Source organism: Protopterus annectens, chromosome 10.part0 (assembly GCF_019279795.1).
Source record: "Protopterus annectens isolate FY-2018-M chromosome 10.part0, PAN1.0, whole genome shotgun sequence".
Lineage (NCBI taxonomy): Eukaryota > Metazoa > Chordata > Ceratodontiformes > Protopteridae > Protopterus > Protopterus annectens.
Window position 1 is genome coordinate 1,378,392,252 of NC_056744.1, and position 19,780 is coordinate 1,378,412,031.

General features: G+C 38.3%; 1 protein-coding gene across 1 annotated transcript in view; it reads right to left on the reverse strand.

Annotated features, from left to right (window-relative positions):
* Positions 1 to 5,376: 5,376 nt before the first annotated feature.
* LOC122814285 (interleukin enhancer-binding factor 3-like) overlaps positions 5,377 to 19,780 on the reverse strand; it is a 167,480-nt gene continuing 153,076 nt past the window's right edge. The window contains exons 13-15 of the mRNA XM_044086875.1: positions 14,688 to 14,825; positions 11,582 to 11,746; positions 5,377 to 5,463 (exon numbers count right to left, since the gene is read on the reverse strand). Coding sequence (XP_043942810.1) covers positions 5,377 to 5,463; positions 11,582 to 11,746; positions 14,688 to 14,825 — 390 coding nt within the window. The remainder of the gene's footprint in view (positions 5,464 to 11,581; positions 11,747 to 14,687; positions 14,826 to 19,780) is intronic.

A 19,780-nucleotide genomic window follows, 5' to 3' on the forward strand; every position in this document is an offset into this window, starting at 1 on the left:
GTGGGTTCTATCAGTAAGCCAGTTAGCAACCCATTGGGTGATGTAGGGATTAATGCCCAACTTAGTAAGTTTATCTATGATTCCAGAGTGGGGGATGGTGTCAAATGCCTTGGCAAAGTCTAGGTAGGCTGTGTGGATCACCTTACCCTTGTCCATGTCTCTGGAGACTGATTTGGAGAAGTCAATCAGGTTCAGGAGACAAGATCGGCCCTTCACGAACCCAAACTGGGTGGGGTCCAGTGTTTGAAGGTTGCCAATGTCTTTGTTTATAAGTTCTATGATAATATGCTCCATGGCCTTGCAGATAAGGGTCATCAAACTGATGGGACGGTAGTTTCCGGGATCCAAGGTGGATCCCCCTTTGTGGAATATGCAAAGTCTGCTAGTCACACAAGTGTGGAAGATATTCTGATACACCATTTGGGTCTTATAATTAAAAAAAATTGTTTTCTACATTGATAAAGCTGTAAAAATGGAAGGTTAAAAACAGCTTACCTCTGACATGGTTTCTACTACTCTACAGTTAAATTTTACCACTGATTCTTCCTTGTTTTTTTCATTTGCCATTGTTTCTGTTTCTGGGTAGTGCACCTCTGGAATGGATTGTACTTCTTTGTTCACCATAGCAGGACTGATTTCAACCTGCCAAAAATATCAAAGTACTGCTTAGAAAAGTTCAAAAACCTGACATCAATACACTTCTAACCAATATCATAAACATATCCATGAGGTCTACACAATTTGCACACCTTATGGAATTCATCAACAGCCCTACCACAGTGCTTTTGCATGCAGATGTTTAACACCAAGATGGGATATCGACATGGCTATTCTAGATGCTAATGAGGTAGTCCAGAGAAGTGTCATATGTTTATTAGCCATGTCCTCTCCCCCAAAACTGCTTGTGATGAGGTATTACACTTGACTGGGCAACATAGCTCAGTCCATCCTGGCTGCCCAAGGTAATGAACACAACCAAAAGTCTTTGTTCATCCATCATGGAACAATTAAGTGTTGGGTAGTTTAGAGGTAAAATAATATCAGGAGAGGAGTGTATTAGTGTATGTGATGGGCTGCATGTGTGATGTATGTCTGCCTGGGAGGAGGTAGGAGTATGGGAGGTACTGAGGGATTAGGTTACGTGTGTGTGTATGTGTGTGTGTCTGTGTGTGGAATGAATGTGTGTGTGGGGGTGGGGGGTGGGAAGGTTGCCATTCTTCCTGACATCCATAGATTGATAAGCAAAGCCCCCGCATTGGGCCAAGGAATAAACAGCCACCAAGGATAATGATTCTGAGGAATCACTAGCCAACAAGGATATCCTTACAAACATGGATCGGGGAGTCACTAAACACCAGGGATATCTTAACAAATGTTGAGTGGGGGGAAACACTATACACCAAGGATATCTTAACTTCTTGTGGAATAAAGACATTTAAAAATAATGGAATGGGATGAAACTCTAGACATGAAGAACTCTTCCTTTCATGCCTTAGAGGCACAAGTAAAAATACAAAATAAAATAAGTAATGTGTTATGGGGATCCATTAGACACCAGGGATGCTATCACATAGGGTGCATTAAAGGCACTAAAAGGGAGTTGAACCCTGCACCCTTGCCACAACAAATGTCTGAACTAACCTGATGCCATAACTAATAAGTCAATGCAGCAGGGGTTTTTAACACAGACACTGAGAATCTCGGACGTTATTCAATGACTGAAACAGTGCCTGATATACAAGGGGAGAGGGATAGCAAACAGAAGGCAAAGCAGTCAACATTGTAGCATATGACACACAGAGTCAGCTGTTACACTGGCAGGTAAAACCACCAGAAAGTTGCTAGGCTAAGCAGCTTTTGCATTTCCACTGTAGGATATGAAATGTGAAACTCTAACATCTGCAAGTAATGTTTGACTGTAATCCACTGTGATACTTTAGTCACTAAAATCTGGTCATGGATTGGTCTCTGTCAACGAGAGTTCACAGCTTGCACTGTCTCCTTACGTTTGCCAGCTTGCGTGCTGGGTTTAGAAAGTTTGTGGTAGGGTAGGTAGGAACTGCGTCATGCTTACCGACAATCACTTACTTTTATCATTACTGATGCTACTTGTGAGAGTTATAAATGCTTTCTGAATTCAGAGTCTAACCTCTCCCTACACTACACAAGTCAGTAAGCAGCTTAACACATGGTAATATATACACTTTTGTTAATAACAGAAACACTTTTGTTATGTTTGTTAAAAAATATCATTACCTTACCTACCAAGACCTCAATGAACAAGTCTCTCTCACATAACACTATTCACTCTAACACGTCTTCAACTGCACCTTCACTCACTTCTAGGTGTTACCACACAGTGTAATGTATAAGTGACAGATGACTCTACGTAGGCACAATGATGTTCCACATCACAGGCCATGCAGGGATACAGTCATGGACATCTGTCTCACTGGAACCAATATTAAGGATAGATCCTTTCAAAACAAGTTACAGTACATTCATACTGTCAGCTGTATTGGGGTGAAGGACTTTAGCTGCTCTATCTGAGAGAGATGCAGACATAAAAGTGGAGCTCTACATGCATATGTCTCAAGGACAAGACATTTGTCTCAAGCAATGTCTTTTTTTCTCCAAGAATGATGCCACAGTTTTAAACAAAATTAATTGATTCCAATAACTGACAGTACTCTTTTTGCAAATATGTAAATAAATCATAATCCTGATAACATAGGATAGACATAACCACAAGTGTTTAAAATTATCTCTTTTTACTGTTGTCTTTTAAATACTATTGCATAATTTCAGTTTTTGATCACATGTTAATGTATATGTTACCAGTTTTGCTGTCTTCAAAATGTCTTTTTTTTAAACTTTTATTCAATTCCTGTTCACATGTTAATGCATATGTTATCACTTCTCTGTATGTATAATCTCTGTTTTTCTTGGAGCTTTTCTACTCGGGTCTACACTGAAAACGGGCCACAAGCCCATCTGGGCCAACCCGGTTAACAAATGTCAATAAATAAATAAAAATAAAACTGAGTTATTAACTGGTGCCATTCCAGGGGAATCCAACATGGATCAGCAAAGGAAGTGAACAATGACAACCCAGCCTGCTTCATCATGGCTGGCCATCAACTTTCTCTCACTTTCTCTCCACAGGGTTTTCACACATTGGCTAAGACCTTTTTAGCCTGCACAGTACCTTGCAAGGGAAATTTAATTTATTAAACATTCCAGCTTATTGAATTCTAATGTGCACTACATTAAGGTGACTATCTCTAACTCTAGGAGTATGAACAACAAACTGCCTGATCTGGAGAACTTCCTGACACTTGAGCAAAGTCATGCATGCAGTAGTAAAGAAACTTGGTTTCAGTGACAATGCTTTCTATAACATGGCAAATTGGCAAGAACCCCAGACTGGGAGAGGCAGCGGGGTCATCCTCTCAGATACTAATATGACACAGATTAATGTCAACTGAGTGGAAATAGATGTCTTTCCTTTACATGTATATATATATATATATATATATATATATATATATATATATATATATATATATATATTATAGTCTTTATACTGCACTTTGAATAGAAATTGGATTAATGTGGTTAAATGTTCGGTGTGACTGGTAAGGAGTTCTCACTTTCAGTAGAGTACAATACTGGGTATATTACATTTTCAATATTTTGCAATGCAATGCAGATTCATGGAATTTATATGAAAGTAATATACCTTACTTCAGTATCAGATATGAATCCATATGAAATACACAATATTTGCACAGATATAAATCTATGAGGTGAAGACCTCAACCATTATCCCAAATGAATGGCAGATTCCTTGACATCATCAGTGAGTACTCCAAAGAAAAGCCAACCTTTTATGGCTGAAAGTGCCTATATAGGATGAACTGCACTCTTGAACAAGATCCTTTATTCTTTAAACCACTGCTATGAATGCTAAACCTATATTTTCCTCATACAGTAGAGAATCTTCAATGTTGTAAATACTGCATTCATTTCAATCACTGTGTATATCCTCCTGTAACATCATTTTGTAGCTAATTTGCTTTCAGTATCTGTATGTTTGTATCTGATTTGTTTCCAATTTTTAACTGTATACCTGGATTGAGCTCAAAAACTGTCCACATGCATCAGTGCTATTAGCCTAGTTAACAAAAATAAACAAAGCATCTCCTGAAAAAGGACAGAGTTTCCAAAGTGAGGTGGTTTGTTAGTACTTGACAGCAGTTGCTGAAGCACTCTGCTAGATCTGCTGACCTCCCAACTGGCTACAGAATGATCTGGAAGAATATAAACAGAATGACATACTTAACACAATGATAAGGAATGCACTCTGTCAGCTGTCAATGTCAAAATAAGTCAAGCTGTAATAAAATCTGTGCAGTGGTTCCTTAACTTCTATTTTACAACAATATAAAGCAATATTCTTTCATAACTAGTTTCTACAACTATTCAGTCTTCTTTATTCTCTATATTGGATTGATTGACTGAGTGCAGATAACCACAGATGGCTGAACAGACTATGACAACATGATTTCAAGCAATTAAGAGCAAATACATCAGAGTGTCAAGTCTTAAAAATACAGCAGACAAAATATGAGTCTGGCTAAAACTAGGCTGAACAGCTGCAATGGTTGGCGAGTGCGGCATTGGTACTCCGTTTTTTTGATCTAACGTCTGTTCAAGTGGTTTCATTTGAGCTGAAGTCCAAAGTGCCTTCTTTTTACAGTGTAAGTCACTTTAGGCTATGGTTGGTTTCCACATTTTTTCCTTTTTGGAGCGACATGTAGACTTGACTTTTCACTGTGTGGATTTTCTGGCTGCAGAGCCTTTGAAAGTTGGATTAAAACAGTGACAGTAACAACATTCAAGTTAATCGGCCATTTAGGTGTACGGAGGACTGTACATCTTTTTTGTCGACGTTTACTATTGGGAGTAGAGACGGGCAAAAATTCCATATGAAAGGAAGCAATACAGATTCAAATATAATGATAAAGTGAATGGGCATGCGAAGCCTGAGAAAATGGTGATCAGATCTGTTTTTGTGTCCTGTGTTTCTGAAGAAACTTGGCAAACACTAATGTAAGGTGGAATGAACGACGCACGACGGAGCTATACCCACCGAGTGAAGCTTGTCATTCATTTTGTTTCATATTTATTCAAAATTGAGCCTGCCTGCTACTTGCAGCTTGGATTTTTTTGTGGGTCAGCTGAACCTCGCAAGCGTACTTACGTAGGATCTAAGGGGGTCGCCGCTGAGTATTTTTTATAAATCGGAATTTATGTTTATTTATTTATTTTGTGGTGTTTGAAAAATGGAGGTTGAGGATGCAGACTGTATGTCTAGGTGTGTTTCATGCTTTCTGTTTGTTTCCACACTGTATCACTGGCAGGGCTGAAGAATTTGTTATCTTGCTGAATAATTAGCAGCTGCAAAAACACACAATTATAATGCTACGGTTGTTATACAATTCGAAAACAACCAAGAAACTGCAAAAAAACTTTGAGCGCCCCCTCCTTTATTAAAACGAAGTTTTACTGTCTCCCATGAAAACAATTCAGTAGTCCTGCTTTGCAGATGGCGAAATCCTGCCATGACCTTATGATTGGTGCATACCTCTCAACATCTTAACACAGGAAATCTGGACAAGGCCTAAAATAATAGTGTGACAAAAGTCCAAAAAATAGATTTTAAGTGTTGTTCTTATGAAGTTGGAAAGTTGCTACAATAAAAGGTTTTGTGTTGCCATGAGTTTTCTGTAGGATATGAAGTCTGAAACTCAAATGTCTTGTCATTCAGTTGACAAATACTTTGTTTAATTGCTACTGCTCTTTACTGCTTGATGTTTTGTGTAAAGCATACCTTTGTTACCACAGCTAAACTCTCCTTTATAATGTAACATATTTTTGTATATTGTAATGCCAAGACTTAATATTGTTCTTTGTACTGTACTGTTTGTGACTTATCTCTGCATATATTTGTAACTAAGATTTGGACTTAATTTAGGCCAAGACATAAACTCTGATGGACCTATTGTATGCTGTAATTCTTTTTGTAATTGCCATCTTTGCTTCTAAATGCACTCCTTCTCTCATAATGTTACACTATTCTCAATACCCATACTGCTGGCTACTTATGTAATCACCTTGTATGAAAACCAGATGTTTATTGATTATCAGTACCCAAATGGCCATACTATCACACGAGATGTAAAACAGCCCACCTTTAGCCATACTAATCAATATGGGTCCAACTCTAAGCCTTGGTCACTCTTTCGGCATGCAAACCCTAGGCACACAAGCTCTAGAGCCAAACAATATTATAAACTTTTAAACAAACTCCTGAAACTTATCACTAAGTATAGCCCTAGTCTTATACTTGGTGGTGACATTCATCCCAACCCCGACCCATCCACCTCTGATATATATACCCCCTCTATCTGCCACCTAAGCCACAAAACTACAATTAGTAGACCTAACAACTCTCTCCTGGCCTGTCATCTCAATATTAGAAGCATCAGTAACAAGGTACATGAACTGCATGCACTCCTGGCTGTCCACTCCCCTGAGATTCTCTGTCTATCTGAGATCTGGTTAAAACCTACCACAATTGATAATGAAGTGTTACCACCCGGGTATAACATTCACAGGCTAGTCCGTGCTTCCAGGAAGGGGGATGGGGTAGCTATACTCTATAAATCTGCATTGAATGTGCCCATAGATGTTAATCAACCACCTCAAATTAATAACTCAAAAATCCTGGCCACTAAATTGCAAATTAACAAAAGTAAATGCATCAACATTATCTGTATGTATATTCCCCCGGGTAATAATATAGCCACACTCAAAGATACCCTACACTGGATTTCAAGTCATTACCCACAAGAAACCCTATTACTTGGTGACTTTAACATAGACTGGGCCACCTGTTCCACAGAATACCCTACCACCCACATCAGCCTGCATGCATTTACTCAAATCATAACCACCCCAACCAGGCTAGGTAATCCCAAACATAAAGAAAGCATACTAGACTGGGTATTTGTAAATAGTAACCCCCAACTGTACACTGCTGGTACCCTCCCCGATGATCTGAGTGATCACCTTCTTACTTATATAGTTAAGCAAAAAGTCATTATTCCTCATCAATCCTTACTCAGGAAAGTCAGAAACAAAGTAAACTTTGACCCTGTCAAATTCAAACAGGAGCTTAACTCCTGTAACTGGTCTATGTTAAAACACCTCCCCTTAGAAGAGGCAGTTGCATATTTTAACAATAGATTTCTTGATATCCTTGAATTGCATGCACCTACCCGTTCTAAGCGAACAAAAGCAAAAACTGCCCCATGGCTGTCTAAAGAATCTAGACTAAAAATTTCCAGCAGAAACAAAATCTGGACTCTATGGCGCTCCACTAAAGACTCCTACAATCATGTTAAATATAGGCAAGCTAGGAATGAGACTAAAAAATCCACTCTACAAAACAAAAATAATCCTACTGTAATTTACAGACAGCAAACCAGAACAATCCTCAGAAGTTTTGGGCAGGTCTGAATAATCTACTCCATCCTGGAAAAATCTCTACCCCTATCCCCATCGCTACCATTGATAAATCTCCTGAGAATGTCTCAGACAGTTTTAACCATTTCTCTACAGAGACAATTCAAGCCCTAGCTAGCCAACTACCTCCCAGCTCCCCTGGCCCTGATAGTACAACCCCTATAAACCTACTCTCTTTCAGCTTCCAACCAGTGTCCACATCACTTATCCATACCTTGCTCAAAAAATTAAAACCCACCACACTCTCAGCTGATCAACTCCCTGCTGAGTATCTTCAAAACTCAGCTGATGCCATAGCCTATCCAATATCTATACTAATTAGCTGCACCATAGCAGAGGCAAAAATTCCCACCATTTGGAAAACATCCTATGTAATCCCACTACATAAAGGAGGTTCCTCCAATGAATTCTTCAATTACAGACCAATAACTATACTTTCTCCACTAGCTAAGATTATTGAAAAATGTATACACAAACAGCTCGTGCACCACTTAATTCAGAATCACCTCATAGCCGATACTCAACATGGCTTCCATCCACACCACAGCACAACCAAAGCCCTACTAGCATTCACCAATACCATTAATAATAATCGTAACAATAATCAAATATCCTCATCCCTCTTCTTGGATCTTTCAAAGGCATTTGACATGGCGGATCGCCAACTTTTGATTCACACCCTGCAATCTTTCTGTCTAAATACCAGTGCCAGTCAATGTTTTCTTACTTCAGTAGGAGGCAGGCTGTCCTCTGGCAGAACAAGCTCTCCAACCTATTACTTAACACCCTTGGAGTGCCACAAGGCTCCATATTAGGACCCTTACCATTTTCCATCTTTATAAACAACCTATATACAGTCATCCCGAATGTCAGCTGTATCCAATACGCTGATGATTCCACCCTGATTTGCTCAGCTACATCTCCCTCAGAATTAAGGTCTGTTACCCAATCCACCTTTAATATTATAGAAACGTGGCTCTCCGAACGTCGATTGTTGCTAAATCCCCAAAAAAACTAAAATGCTGTTATTCTCTTCAACACAAAGGTCCACACCATTTACCTTCACCATAAATGCAAAAGATGGCACAATAATCACCCCTGACTCCTCTACAAAACTGTTAGGAGTAATAACTGATAATAACCTAAAATTTGACCTTCATGTAAACCAAACGATCAAAATGATCAACAAAAAACTAGGATCACTGTATAGAATAAAAGCCTTCCTAACCCGTTCAGCTATGGTTTCCATAGCTCGCTCCCACCTGCTTTCAACACTTTTACATGCGTCCCCCCTTCTCTCTAATCTAAATAAAACTGTACTTAATAGACTCTCAATCTGTTACAACCACATTGCCAGGTTTGCCACTGGCCTAACTTTTAGACTACACCATTGCATCAACCTTAAACAGCTTGGGTGGCTAGAACTTCCCAGTCTAATCCAATATAACCTTTTCATTATGGCTAATAAAAATCCTCTATTATCCAGACAACACACCAGCTCTTAAAAATATGATCACCCCCAAAACAATCCAAGACTGCTCCGATCCATAAACAGACTACAAATTAAGACAATTAAAATTAACAATGTAGCCGGTGACTCCCTCTTTGCAAACTCTGCAAGCAAAGCATGGAACCTCCTACCAGCTAGCATTACTTTGCTTTCCTCCCTATCCCAATTCAAAGCTAAACTCAAACAACATCTGGCACTAAACTGGCTTTGCCACTGTAACAAGCCTGGCTAACTCTCACCATGAATGTATATAATCTATTAATCAAATTACTGTTATTTTTCCCCTGACTGTTACCAGGGGTAACTCGAACTTGTAATATTGTCTATTTCATGTCTGCTCATGTCATTTATAAATATCTCATCTGTAATATGTCTTCTTTGTTATTACTTATCTGTCTACCTTGCAGCTTTTCTCCCTGGGTCTCCACCAAAAATGGACATTAATCCAGTTGGACTATCCCGGTCAACAAATGTAAAATACAATAAAATAAATAAATAAATAATAAATCCTTTGGTATCTGAGGGCTCCTCCAAGTCTTGGGGAACATCTAATACTTTGTACTCACTGCCCGGCACAGTAAACATTCTAACTATGGAGAGGATCATTATGGAACTCATAAACAAAGACATTGGGGACCTACAGACACTGGATCCCACCCAATTCGGCTTTGTCAAGGGCAGATCCTGCCTTTTGAACCTGGTCGACTTTTTTGAAACAGTCACTAAGGCCATTGACGAGGGTAAGGCAGTTCACACAGCCTACCTTGACCTTGCAAAAGCTTTCGACAGAATACCCCACTCGGGCATCATAGACAAGCTCACCAGCTTAAATGTAAACCCATATGTCATAAGATGGGTTGCAAACTGGCTCAAGGACAGAACCCACAAGGTCAGAATTGCTGGAGCCATGTCAGACTCTAAGCCAGTCACAAACGGTGTCCCACAGGGCTCGATCCTGGGACTCCTCTTGTTCGGCATTTATTTTTCCGAGGTGCAAGCTAACATAGGAGGATTGTGGCTGCCAAAGTTCACAGATGCCTGCAAACTGGGCGCCATAACTGATACTCCAGCGGACACAAGCATCCTTCAGAAAGGCCTCATAGAAACGGATACCTGGTGCCAGAGCCATGGCCTTAAACTGAACGCCAAAAAATGTATAGTCATACCCTTTGGGAAAAACAAAGTACCCACAAATTACCACATAGGTGGCAATCCATTAAGTACGGAAGAAGTAATCATGGACCTAGAGACCCAAGTTGACAGCAACCTCTCATTTGACACTCACATTGCCAAAGTGGTTAGGCAGACCTTCTATATTGCCCACCTTATGAAAGGATTCACATCTAGATCAAGAGTGGTCATTGTGCCCCTATACTCTTCCCTTATCAGGCCCATAATTGTGTACAATGCCCCATTTGGGATGTACCTTACCCGACACCTGCAGCAGTTAGAAAGACCCCAAAAGTACCTCACCAAGAGCATCAAGGGTCTCAAACATATGTCATATGCTGCCCGGCTGAAGAAACTCCAGCTCCATTCAGTCGCATACCGCCTACTCAGAGGCGATCTATGCCTGACGTACAAGGCCATGTCCAATCCGGAATTAATGGACATGCTCCACCTCAGGAAATCCAAATCCACCAAAGTCACGAGAGCGAGAGATTTGAACCTCAACACAAAAATAAATAGGACGTGCTGGAGGGACGGATTCATAACCCAGAGACTCCCTACACTCTGGAACAGAATCCCAGTCCATGTTAGGCAGAGCCCCTCACTGACTCTCTTCAAGAGAAATCTTGACGAGTGGATGGGAGATCGTAGGTTTACCCCGGGGGTCGTCTCTGTGTCACTACTAGACAGAGGCACAGTAAACTAAACCCTAAATGGGCACAGTATTCTCATTCCAAGGGGTGGCAAAAGCCACACACAGACTCTGGCTAGGCTTATAAATGCCCTAGGGCAGATAGCCTAGTATGAACCTATAAAAAAGGTCAGTAATTTACATTGCCTTCTAAAGGATAAGAACTACTGCACATCAGTGCTGAGTATTACACTTAACTTAATGTTTAACAAAACATTTTCATATGAATCCCTTTAAAAGAGCATTCTTTTAAGCTGTTACATTATCTAGAGTAACACCCCAAAAAAGAAACATTTATCAGCACCACTGTCTTGCAGCTTAAGCTGTTAACGTGTTCACTATAAAGTGTTCCACCTTGTAGAGTGAGCTCCCTAACATCTGCTACAACATACGTCATCATCGGGTTCTACAGTTTCATGTAGATTTGTTTTTCATACCCAAGGTCACCATTTGGACATATTAACACACTTCATGTTACAGACATATAAAACTATGTACAAATGTCTAAAATGTACTCCATACAGGTTTTAATATATATATTTCTGGTTATAGAAAACAAAAACAGGTCCTCCACACTGATAGAACTATAATAATAGAGGGAAGTTTAAAAAAAATACCTCTGGCATTCTTTCCACTGCAGGAGCCATTTTCTTCTTATCTCTGTTAGCAGGTAGGACATCATCATGTAGGAAGAGTGTGTCAAGTGCAGCCAGTGCAGCTTGTGCCTTCGCTGTTTTCTTATTTGGTCCTTCACCAGTGAACTTCTGCCCATTGATTTCAACCTGGTAAAATACCAAATTAAGATCTGGTAATCTTCAAAAACCATGCATTATTTATTATGTCCTAATGTTTAGCAGGGAGAACCAAAGTGGTAAGAGTACTGTATAGAGATAAATTGGCCAGCACTAAAGGGATGTCTCCCTTACTCTTCTGTCATGGAGGTTACTTGGTTTTGACTCATTTACTCCTACAAGCAAATGCCTAAATTCTTTCAGAGGTTGCAGGACACTCCATGTTTTCACTGCTAGAATTAAATCAGTAAATTGTCATTTCAATCTATGCTGGAATTTTCACTTTGTCTGCAACATGTCTGTCATAGTCATGTATGTTAAAGTCAAACTATACTAGACAGAAAAACAAACGAGAAAAAACATATACAGTAAAAAATGAGAGGTGAGTGGTACAACCATATGTGAAGGAGCATTTGGCGGGGCCTGTCCTTCACCCACGCTTAAAAATGATTCTACTTAACTGAATGCATGGGAGGTGCAGTTGCAAAGCTACTATAATTGCTGTCTAAAACTGCCTGTTTTTGATAGGAGAGTATCAGCCTTTTTTCTGGAGCCTGTATGTCCTCCATATCTCTCCACGTTTTTTCACCTAATGCTGTGGTTTTCTTACAAATCATAAAGACATATCGGAGGTGAAATTACAATATTCAAAAACTGCCCTGTAGGTGGGCATACTATATACAGACAAGTGCTTATGTATAGTGACAGACTGATGTCCTATCCAGAATTAGTATCCCTGGCATGTGCTTAATAAGCAGCAGGGTAGGCACCAACTGCTCCATGACCATGCGAGGGATAAGGAATTTATCTGAGAATAAATAATCATAACTGAACATGTGAACAATGGGAAAGGCTTCTGTATTAGGAAGTCACAGGTCTCTAATATTTAAACAGAGCAGTCAAAATGTTTAAATGAGAGACTGAAGTGATATGTATGGTCATGTGAAGAGAGCTACAGGATGCTGAGTATTGCATAGCTTCTTGGCTGCAAATAATAACCTGGAAAAGGCCTGCAAGTAAGAACTATCAGTGTCAGAAGCATTATAATGTTATCTACCAGTTTACTCTGGCAAACACTGAGGGGATGGAGTAATGATTAGAAAGTACAAAAATAAATCAGCTGGCCAGTACTGACAAATAAGTTGAGCATTCCCCCAACACCCTAGCAGCTAAAGAAAAAAATGATTGCACTTTGCTATAGATGGTTCAGTTTACACCCCCACACAGGAATAACACCTTCAAACTGGTCCTGAATTCAGGAAGAACATTTTTCTGCTTAAACCCTCTGCCAGGAAGTCTAAGATCCCAGAGACAACACTGCAAAAATCCATTCCCAAAAGCACATTACCTCATTTTACGATATCTTAATTTATATCAGAATAGTTAATGGTAAGAAAGATTTCATTTGTGAGGAATATGATGGTTACCATGATAATAACTGATGAAGAAAGGCAATCTACTCATTTAACCAGTCCAGAACCAGCCACTAAAAGTCAAAAAGTGGAAGCTTTGAAAATAAAATTTTAATAACAGATTCCCAAGTCACTGTGGTTCAGGTGGGGAATTTTCAAGTGCATCCTAGTATGTGGAACCATGGGACTGCTGATTATGTCAGGCCAGGAAGCAAAAAGTTAATCTAATCTACATGCATGTGGCAATGAAACTTTCACACCATTAGAAAAAATGCTTGTGTCTGGAAGAAATAATCAAATCATTTAAAATGTAGCTATACTGGCGAATGAGAGACCCTTTTGTGTTTAAACCGTTGTCTAGAGTTCCGTAAAGGAAATAATTCACCTGGACGAAAGGCGGAAACTACTACAAACAGTCTGAGCAAAAAAGTAAAACAATTATAAAAATCTGGAGAAGCAACTACAGACATATCTGTACGTTATGAACATGTGTAAATATTGCAGGTGAAGAAACTCCTAAAACTAAATGCAGGAACTTTTTGTTGCAACTCCTGATCTTCAGATGTAGGAAATATGCCTGAAGTTCCAGATAGCACTTCCAGTTCCCTCTACTGAACAGCACAAGAGCAGTCTGGAAAACATGCAGATCATATAACACTTCCAGTTCCCTCTACTGAACAGCACAAGAGCAGTCTGGAAAACATACAGATCTGCTGCTTTGTAACGTTTCATATGACTGTTCAACTATGGTCCAAAGCCCTATTCACTTGTGCTAACTTAAAATTTTTGCATATGTTGATAGATGTAGGCATGTTGGATCTATTTTGCAAGAGGCACAATGTTTACATTTTGGCCATCTAATATTACTGAAGGGGTGGTGTTTATGTCAGGAAATACAATGGTACAACTAAAAGGAGAACAAAACCACAAAGTGTAACCTTTTCTTACATCCATAGCAACTCGCATGTGCTCTGTAAAGAAGCCACTGTTATACAGAGAGGAAGGCCTCCTACTAGACAAGGTGATCAGGTGAATAGCCATGACTGCCGTGCAGAAGCCTCCTGTCCCCACCCCATCCAAAGATTAAGCCTATCTGTCTCCATCATGCTGGAATATAGAACATATAACAAAGCCTTGACGCCCCAACTGGTGATGGTAGAATTATCATAAGACCCCCCCTGAACAGATCTCAAATAAAAGGAATTATCACCATGTAAGACAGGCTTCTTTTTCTATTTGTTTGCTAGGATGTATTGGTAAATAACTTTTGGAATAATAACCACTGGAAAGGGCCTCATGAGAGATGGTCTTCAGATCCTCAAAGAAGTAACACCCATGTTAACAACAGATGTAAACTGACCAGATTTCTAAGTACAGCAAACCAAAGAGTGCATTACACAATCTGCAAATATATAATCATGAGCTCTAAAATAACTCCACATATTAACTTAAAATTGTAAAAAATAAATTAAAAAAATAAATAAAAATCAGAAAACAAGTGGCAAAAATATACACATTACCTCCATGATAAAATGTCTGTCATAGCTGCAACCAGATACAGACAGTATTTCATATTTTAGACCTTTTTGAAAGTCATTCAGTTCCAATACAGGATTTTTCCCATTTTTTGTGAAAATTGGACCAAGTAGTTTTTTAGCCTTAAAATAAAAAAAAAAAAAAGCATTTTACTCAAGCCCTGAGGAACCACATTAAGCTCAAAATTATGTAGCACATTAAAGCCTGGACAAAGGCATGTTTAAAATAACAGGCTGTAATCCTTTGTAAACTTTTGCACAGGGGAATGACTGAGTTAAGGACAATGGCTTGATCTAACAGCATGTTTTAGGTGGAAGAAAGTAAATAAGAGAGCACTGAATGTAATGAGATGTTTGCATTTAGCAAATAAATGTTCACAGTGCAACACAAAAAGCTTGCAGCTGATGGCAAATGTGTATTTGGCTGTCATGTCTCTAAGAAGACAAGCTAATAAGAGGGCAATAAAAAGAATGCTTTTTTCAATGGCTAAAAGATGTTTTCTGAAAGCATTCAAGTTGTTTTCTACATCTGGGAGTGGAGTAAAGATAAGACAGAAACAGGCAACACAGTGTAAGAAGAAGCACTGGCTATACCATGTGTCTCAGCATGAATAACCTTAATTACAGGTCAATTAAAGTCTATGTGTGTACCTGTCAATCTAGGACAATTCTTCCTATTAAGATGGTTAAACTTCATTAGTTCACGATGTACACAGTGTGTTGGTATTATGTTAATAGGTTATGGGGGTGTTCTGTTTTTTTTTTTTTTTGAGGGTTTTCATTAAAGCAAAATATTGTAAGATGTGACATAGGTTCAAATGGATATGACAAGAAACAGCTGTATAAAAGACCAACCTGCCAAACAGTGTATTCATGTAACACAATAGCTGAAACTAGGTATTAAAAAAAGCTGTTATACATAACAGATCAGAATAATAGCTTCTTATTATGGCAACACTTCTCATTTTATCTCTGAACGTGAATGATCTCACACATATATACAAAAAAGAAAGAGTAGCAAACTATATTAAGAAATGTACAGTGCAAATAGTTATGCTACAGGAGACACGTTTGGAAAGAATTGAGCATGTGAATTTGATAAAGAAAGGATTTCAGGATGGTTATTAAGTGGAATATCTGAGACAAAGAAAAAGGGGAGTACCTATATTAATTGATAGAGTAGCTGCAATAGTGATAGAGGAGGAAACAAGACTGTGTGTAGACTTTCGGCTTTTCCCGGTTAGGGGTTGCCACAGCAGAACTCTGGTCCACTCAATGATTGGCAGTGGATTTTTACTTGCCGAGTTACCAGCCCGACGCCCAACCTTCAACTAAGGCATGCCCCTTCACGCTCGTACCTACCTGCATGTCTTTAATGTCACAAGATAATAATGATAAATTTGTAGTATTAAGAGGGTACTGGCAAGAAAAAAGGATTATGTTAGCATGCATTTATATTCCACCTAAAAATGCAACATTGGAGTTTAAGAAAATTCTGGAAGAAATAATCAGCTTTCAGAAGGCAATATTAGTTATAGGTGGGGACCTGAAATTTGATTTGCAATAGTGAAAATGTATCGGTGAGGCCTAGGGTTGCCACCTTTCGTGGCTAAAACTGGAGTAAAGCCACACCCCTCACGTCACTAGTAACCCTTTCGTCTGATTTACTATGCTTTTCTGCAAAAAAGCATAGTAAATCAGCCAATTTACAAACTCCAATAGTCTGTTTCCTTTTTGAAACAGAATACCGGAGTTTTACCGTGTTTTCCGGACTACCGGAGAATCAGTTTGATTTCTGGATAGTCAGGAAAAAAAACAGAGGGGTGGCAACCCTAGTGAGGCCTAAAAGGGAAAATATAACAAAAACAGGGTAGATATTTGAAGAAATTAATGCAAATAGTTGGTATTTAAGATGTGAATTCAGTAGTAAGAGCTCAGAGAGAATTTACATATTATTCCCCAAGGTACAAAAACTGGGCTAGGCTAGACAAAATTTATATTTCACAGGAGCATGTGTATTTAGTTAAAAGTTTTGATACACATCCAATAACTATTTCAGATCAAGTGCCAATAACAACTAAAATAAAATACAATGTAATGAAATAAAAATGATACACTGGCATTTCTCCATCTATCTGTTAAACAGAGGGGAATTTAAGGAATGGGTAGTGGAAATTATTCAGTAGTTATTAGGGAAGATTGAAATTTCTTACGAATATATAGCTAGGGAATGGAATAAAATGAAAGTGGAGTTTAAAACATGGTAGAAATAAAATAAAAAAAAAGATATGTTTAAGAAGTAACAAGAATTATTTAAAAGAACTGGCAAAGATTAATGTATTCCAGAATAAAGGGGATCTCACAGAACAAGAAGAGGCACAACTGCAGAGTGTTAAAGAGAAAATAAGGGACTACCTGGATAACATACATGAGTTTTTAAAGACTGCTGTTAAGCAACTGTTTTTGAAAATAACTCCAGAACACAAAACCTTTTAGCACAACGGCTCAGGCAGCAGAATGTAGAAAGGCTGTTGTCAAGCTTAGGGAGCTTAGAACAAGGAAAATAACCAGAGAGCCTGTAGTGGTATTAGAAATATTTCAGGAATTTTATGAAAATCTGTATAAAGCAAAGAAATGTGGAAATAAAAAAAAGTAGAAATTGAATTATTTATGGAAATATTAAATACACCAAGGTTAGAGGTAGGTAAAGTTCAATTACTAACAGTCAGGCTAGGAGGAGATGAGATAAAAATGGTTACATATAATCAATTTACAGGAAAGTCTCCAGGAATAGATGGTAGTCCTGTGAAATTTAGGAAGGTAGGAGGGAAGAAAGTGATAAAGATATGGAAGTTTTTTTTTAACAGAATGTTAAAAGGAGGAGAAGCACTAGCATCCTGGATGAAAGCTGTGGGGGCTGTAATATGTAAAAATGGTAAAGACCCATCAGCTCCAGCTTCATATAGGCCCATTTCAATTCTAAACCATGATTATAAAGGATTTACATCTATAATGGCTAACAAAATGGCAAAGGTGTTGCCAAAAATTGATAGTTATGGATCAATGTGATTTTGTGGAGGGGGGCAAACATTCGACATTAGCAGAACAATGATGATACACAGGGAAGAAAAATGCAAGAAAATACCACTGTTGTTGGTTGGTCTTGATACAGAGAAAGTATTGGACAGAGTAAACTTTTTTTATCAGTAGGGGAAAGGAAGCAACTGCATTCCCTGACACAATAAGATTAATTAGGAGGATATATGAGGGGATCAGAGTCAAGAACCATTGCCAAAGAAAATAAGGGATTCAACAATTTAGGGACATGATTGGTATGGTAATCAAGAAATGGTGGCCTTATTTGCAGATGATATTATTTTGTACCACATAAAACCAGAAAAGGACATTTCAGTGGAACATTCTGAGATGGTTTCAAGTCTTTTTTGGATACAAAATTAAGATAAAACAAAGGCAAAAGCTATAACCTATGTACCCACTCACAAGTATGTTGAGCAATACCAAACTTATGGGGACATGATTAAGTACTTAAGAGTATAAGTTAAAAAAGATTATATTATGGCAGCTAAGGATATGTGGGAAGAGTCTAAATAAAAGATAATACAAAAACGTATAATCTGGAAGCTCTATTTTATGCACAATGGTAAGAATAGCAAGATATAAACTGTGGAAATGTTTGTAGTCCCTTTAGTTTTATACACAGGCCAGGCATGTTTTTTATCAACCAGAGAAGGAGATATGGATAGCAATTAGTAAATAGTTGAAGGATTGTATCTGAGAGGGGAAGAGGGCAAGGGTCAAGTGGGATAAGTTGATCCAATAGAACAAGGTGGTTTGAGATTACATGATTTGAAGGAATATTTCACAGCTAAACAGTTAAGGCAAAAATACATAGCACAGGCAGAAGCTATAATTCAAAGTGTAAAGGGATGATGATAAAATGGGGGAAGCTCAAGAAATAAGGAGAGACTGGGGTTTTGGATGCAGATCTTTAAGAAGAATAAAAATAGCCATACAGAATATATTCAGAAAGTAGAAGAAACTACTTTAAGAACTAAGCCAACACAGAAATAGAGAAAGGGATGACTGCAATTAGAGGTACAAAGAATAGGCAAGAGAGGGTTGGAATTTACTGGAGAAGACGGGAAAAGGAACCAAGGTATTGGCAAATAATTACAGAGAGAATGACAACAGAATGGGAAAAGACCAATAATATATTTAGACTGTAGGCTAGAGACTGTCTTCCCCGTCAAGAACTGATGTCAGAATATAGGCAAAGAGAAAGGAATAGGGTGATCATAAGTGAAAAACTAGCACTGATAGAATTTTTAGTTGAATCTAGAACAGAAGCTGCTGTTAAAAAGGGATAATTAGTAGAACATATAGGATATTGCATAACTATAGGAATCAAATGACATTGGATTGGGAGGAGAGACTGGATAAGCAATTCACAAAGAAACAAAGGAATGATATATGAATGGCTCCCAAATATGCAACAAGGTCTAGAAGACTTAGGATTTTTGAGTGTTTGCATTTTTTTTTACCCCAAGCATACTCCAGAGATTTTTTTCTTCAGGTAGACTGCACATGTTGGAGGTGTTATGGAGAAGAAAAAGGTAATTGGGACATATTTTGGGGGGAGTTGGCAGACTTTAAAAGTTCCCTGCAGACTACTCTGTCAAAAATACTGGGTGAGCAATGTGGTGTAACTAAAGAAATTATTTTTTGACCTGTGATACAGGATCTGAACTGCGTAGACATAGTAAGGTCTTGAGTTTAATTCTGGTAACTGCAAAAAGCAATTACTAGTAAATGGAAATCAAAGTCTAAACTAACTGTATTAGAAGTAGTAGATATAATAACTGAGAAAAAAGAACTGGAAGTGGGATCTTTACATAGAAAATATGGTAACTGTGGGAACAATACATGCAGAAAAGTACTTTGGAGGAGGAATAAGATTTAAGGGAAGGCAGGAATTGAATGAGCTAGGTAATGTTTGATTGACAATGATTGTATAGAAGACCATATGTGATGCATAATGTTTGAAAATTTGTCAGTAT